The sequence below is a fragment of the Triticum urartu genome, chromosome 3 (assembly GCF_003073215.2).
Source record: "Triticum urartu cultivar G1812 chromosome 3, Tu2.1, whole genome shotgun sequence".
In the NCBI taxonomy this organism is placed as follows: Eukaryota; Viridiplantae; Streptophyta; class Magnoliopsida; order Poales; family Poaceae; genus Triticum; species Triticum urartu.
In genome coordinates, this window is record NC_053024.1 from 45,860,605 (window position 1) to 45,864,516 (window position 3,912).

The 3,912-nt window shown below is 49.0% G+C and overlaps 1 protein-coding gene across 1 annotated transcript; it reads right to left on the minus strand.

Moving 5' to 3' along the window:
• Positions 1–971: 971 nt before the first annotated feature.
• On the minus strand, positions 972–3,628 carry LOC125542676 (ricin B-like lectin R40G3). Its single transcript, XM_048705809.1, has 4 exons — positions 2,831–3,628; positions 2,465–2,587; positions 1,461–1,689; positions 972–1,262 (listed from the first exon to the last, which is right to left on the minus strand). Coding segments are annotated over exons 1-4 (1,023 nt in total). The 5' UTR covers positions 3,500–3,628; the 3' UTR covers positions 972–1,260.
• Positions 3,629–3,912: the final 284 nt, after the last annotated feature.

The window sequence follows — 3,912 nt, forward strand, 5'->3', positions numbered from 1 at the left end:
ATTTCGCTATTTGTGACATGTAGTAAGCTCATCTATCATGGATGGTTACTTTGATTTTATAGATGTAGACAGTTCCTCAAACCTTCCTACTAACTTGAGCATTACCTACTTAATTATAACGTTGGGACCGGCACCCTTGCGTCAAGGCGCGTTCCCAATCTAGTAAGCATGTGATTAGAGTCATAAAAGTAACATAGGTAGTATGTCTGGACAATTGCAACCAAAAGTATCCCACGTTAAACCTATTGTTATATTTGTTTCTTTCTTTTTGCAAAACTCTATTGCTATGATGATATAGACAATTAAGAATCCGAACAGATGGCAACCCCAGATTTGAAAGGGCTCAGCGGCATAATTGGCATAATTCGTGTAGCATATGGCATCTCACATCAAATTTACTGTGATTTATTTGGCAGATGGCAACAGGCAACTACCAGGGCGAGCCAGACACTATCTAGTGGACAGGACATGATACCAACAATTATTGCTAAAGCTGGAATGAGAAAAGTGGAATCAAAATAAAGCAGCGAATCATATCAACTTCATGAGAAGCGACATAGCAATTGACCTTGAGTACATTTCTTTTTGTTTTGGAGGGGACCTTCAACACATTTTTTACAAGATCAAAGTCTCTGCACCTCAAAGATGTCACCAAAAACTGGAGGATAATACCATTTTTTTTAAACAAATTCAAACAAATGCGAAACCATTTTTAAAAGGATTTTTTGTACATGTTCATACAGCTCCTGTCAATTTTCATGCAAAAAAGGAACAATTATGATTCCTCAGGAAAAACGACAGTTTAAGCGCCAGAAAATAAGCACATAACTTGTTTTTGTACTGGTCGAAATGCTTGGGTTTTCACCGTAGAGATTTGCAAATGACATGTACATATCTGAATTTTTCATGTTTTCTTCACATTTATAAAAGCATTTTTGGCACGCAGGAGCATATGCTACCTTGAGCCGAACTGAATATCCGCCACAACTATATAGATAGATCTCCATTACAGCAATATGATGGGATAAACCAATTCTATTATACAGTAGTTCATAAACATGTCACACAGCATGTATATGCATGCATAATAACAAGCACTGGTCTGTTCATGCATCCATCACACATAATCTACGCCAGTAAATCCATCATTACAAGTTCATTAATATATATAACTGCTCAAACAAAACAGAAACACCACTCACATCGGCGCCGTCCTTTTTATTCCAGAAACATTCAGTACTTGCTTAGCATATGCATCGTTCCTGCCATCAGTACAAGACACAAATCAATCCCCAATTGTAACAGAAATACCTTGCTCGTGTCATGTAGCATGCATCTACTTTATGTTTTTGCGGGTATGTATTTGCATGAGAAGAAACAAATGGCAATTGACTAATCAAACTGTTCTAGTGAAACTGAACTGGAGCAACGGCAAGCGCAGGAGATAGAATAGAACTTACACCAGGCAACGATCTTCCAGCGCTGGTTGTCGCCCTCAGTCCACTCCCACAGAATGAGGGTGGTTCCATTGCGCACACCGCCATGGTCCTTGTCGCCATGGAGCGCATCAAAGTTCAAGTAGATGTTGTTCACCATCCTGATGCAGCGGTAGCCTGCCCCGACGTCCCTGCTCTCGGTCCAAAGGACCGATTCGTCCAGGGTGTCTGGATTGTACCTGGTCAGAAGAACCTAGGATCCAAAAAACAAACCAGAAGGTGAGCAAATTCACAATACTGGAGCTGCACTTCAGGGTTGAGCATGAGCACATGACCATGTGACAACTCATAGTGTAGCAAATTATTCTGAAACCGGTGTTGTTCCTTTTGTCTAACGAGTTCACCATATTATTTTAGAGCTAGTGTCGCTGTACACTAGAGCGGTCATGGGCAACCGAGTTAGAACTACTGTGATATATGTGCACATGGATGCTAATGTGGAAGGCCATACTAGATCACAGTCAGAGCAAGTGCACATGAACACACGTGGAAGTATGGTTATAGTTATGGTCTTGTATGGCAATGTGAAACACCTTAGCAGATTTAACTTTTGACACTGGCATAATTTACAACGTTTGCTGAACATGACACCTACTAGGCATTATTCCCAAGAACAGGGAGAAATTTCACTCATGCTGGACTAGTTTATATCATTTTAGACAAAAAATCACTGAATCCTAGTGGTGAACATTCACTGAAACACCACAGGCCACACTGCTAAATAAGCTCAAAGTGATTCTTTTTGTTCAAGCTTATCCATTCTGTTTTTCATGTGCAGAATCGCTGCTAGTATGAATGCAGAGAAGGTAGGCATTTGGAATGTGTGGCATCACTGGCATGTGGTGTGCTTGCAGACACTCTGTTATGTCTAAATGTACCAAAATCATGTCGGCTCTACCGTGCACGCACGCATCAGATAGCAAAAATTAGAAGTTGTATGGATGAACTGAAGGAAGGAGGTTAGTTACAGGGTGGGATTGGCCGAGGGAGTGCTTGAGAGCCTCTCCGCTGGCCTTGTTGACGAGTGCCATGGCAGGGTAGCCTTCCTCATCCTTCACCCTCGTGCTGTACTTCATGTCCTTGATCCAGTGCTGCATCATATGCGTATATTCAAATCCATCAGCCACATGATCAGAGAAGAAACAATAATACATGAAAAGTCGCTGAGCAAAAGCCAAACAGGATTATTGCTTTTCCCCAATTAGAAAAGGACAAGGCAGAAACGCCAAGTTTTCAGATCCCAGTGTGAAGTTCACTATACTATTCTGGATCGGGATCATGGAAGCATGTAGCCGATCTTGGATCGATCTTGCAGAGGTGTAGATGTGTGTTACCTGCGTGTCGTCGTCGCGATCGGTGCGGACGAGGCAGACCTTGCCGTCCCTGGCGGCGAGGCTGAAGCTGTCCTCGCCGGCCTTGCAGAGGATCCTGTACGTCGGCTGCCTGGAAGCCGGGGGCGCCCCCCCGCCGCCGCCGTGGTGCGGGCGCGTCTCGTGGCCGTAGCCCCCGGATCCGCCGCCCCCGTACTGCGGCCTCTCGTCGCCGGACTCGTGGGAAACGTGCACCACGTTGCCGTACGCGGGTGCGCCGTAGCCCTCGTCGCGGCCGCCTCCGTAGGCCGGAGCAGGGGCGTGGCGCCCGTAGTCACCACCGCCGTAGCCGGCCGGGGCGGGCGCGTGGCGTCCGTAGTCGTCCTCGCGGCCTCCGCCGTAGGCCGGGGCCGGGGCGCCATAGGCCGGAGCGCGTCCTCCGTACTCATCCTCGCGGCCGCCCCCGTAGGCGGGAGGCGGGGCACCGTAGGCCGGGGGAGGAGCGCCGTAGGCGGCGGGAGGGTGGCGGCCGTAGGCATCACCAGCGTCGTCGTCGGGGCGGCGGCCGTAGGACGGGGGAGGGGCGCCGTAGGCATCAGGCTCGTGGCGGCCGTAGGGGGCGGGGGCGCGGCGGTCTTCGTCGTCGTCGTCGCGGCGGCCGTGGCCGTGGCCGTGGCGGTGCGGGAACTCCATGATTGACTAGCCTGTCGGTGGTCGGAAAATGGGAACGCGCGCGGGGGAGTGGAGGTGGATCCTGTCCGGGCCAAGCTCAGCCTATATACGTCGCGTCGCCGGAGTACATGTCGACGGACGGTGAGTGCGCGACGTGGCGCCAATGGCACGCACTCACACGACCGACCGCTTCAATTTCGCAACTAGGCGATGGCGATCGGTCGGCCCGGCGAGCCCCATGTGTCCACCACGTGCACAGCTTGACGCATACAGACTTCACTTGTGCACTACACACGTCGCGGATTGGCTCGGCGTTGGAGCAAATCATGATCGTATCTCCTCCGTTGTTTTTCGTTCAGATGCCCCCACAGATCAGATCGTATCAAACCAAATCAGTCAAGTACCAGCTCAACAAAAAACAACCAAACACTCAA

Excerpts from the sequence above, each read along its gene's own strand:
- LOC125542676 (XM_048705809.1), bottom strand. The coding sequence starts at position 3,499 with ATGGAGTTCCCGCACCGCCACGGCCACGGCCACGGCCGCCGCGACGAC. Across the intron at positions 2,588-2,830 it reads ATCGCGACGACGACACGCAG|CACTGGATCAAGGACATGAA; the intron begins GTAACACACATC and ends CATATGATGCAG. Across the intron at positions 1,690-2,464 it reads CCCTCGGCCAATCCCACCCT|GTTCTTCTGACCAGGTACAA; the intron begins GTAACTAACCTC and ends TTTGGATCCTAG.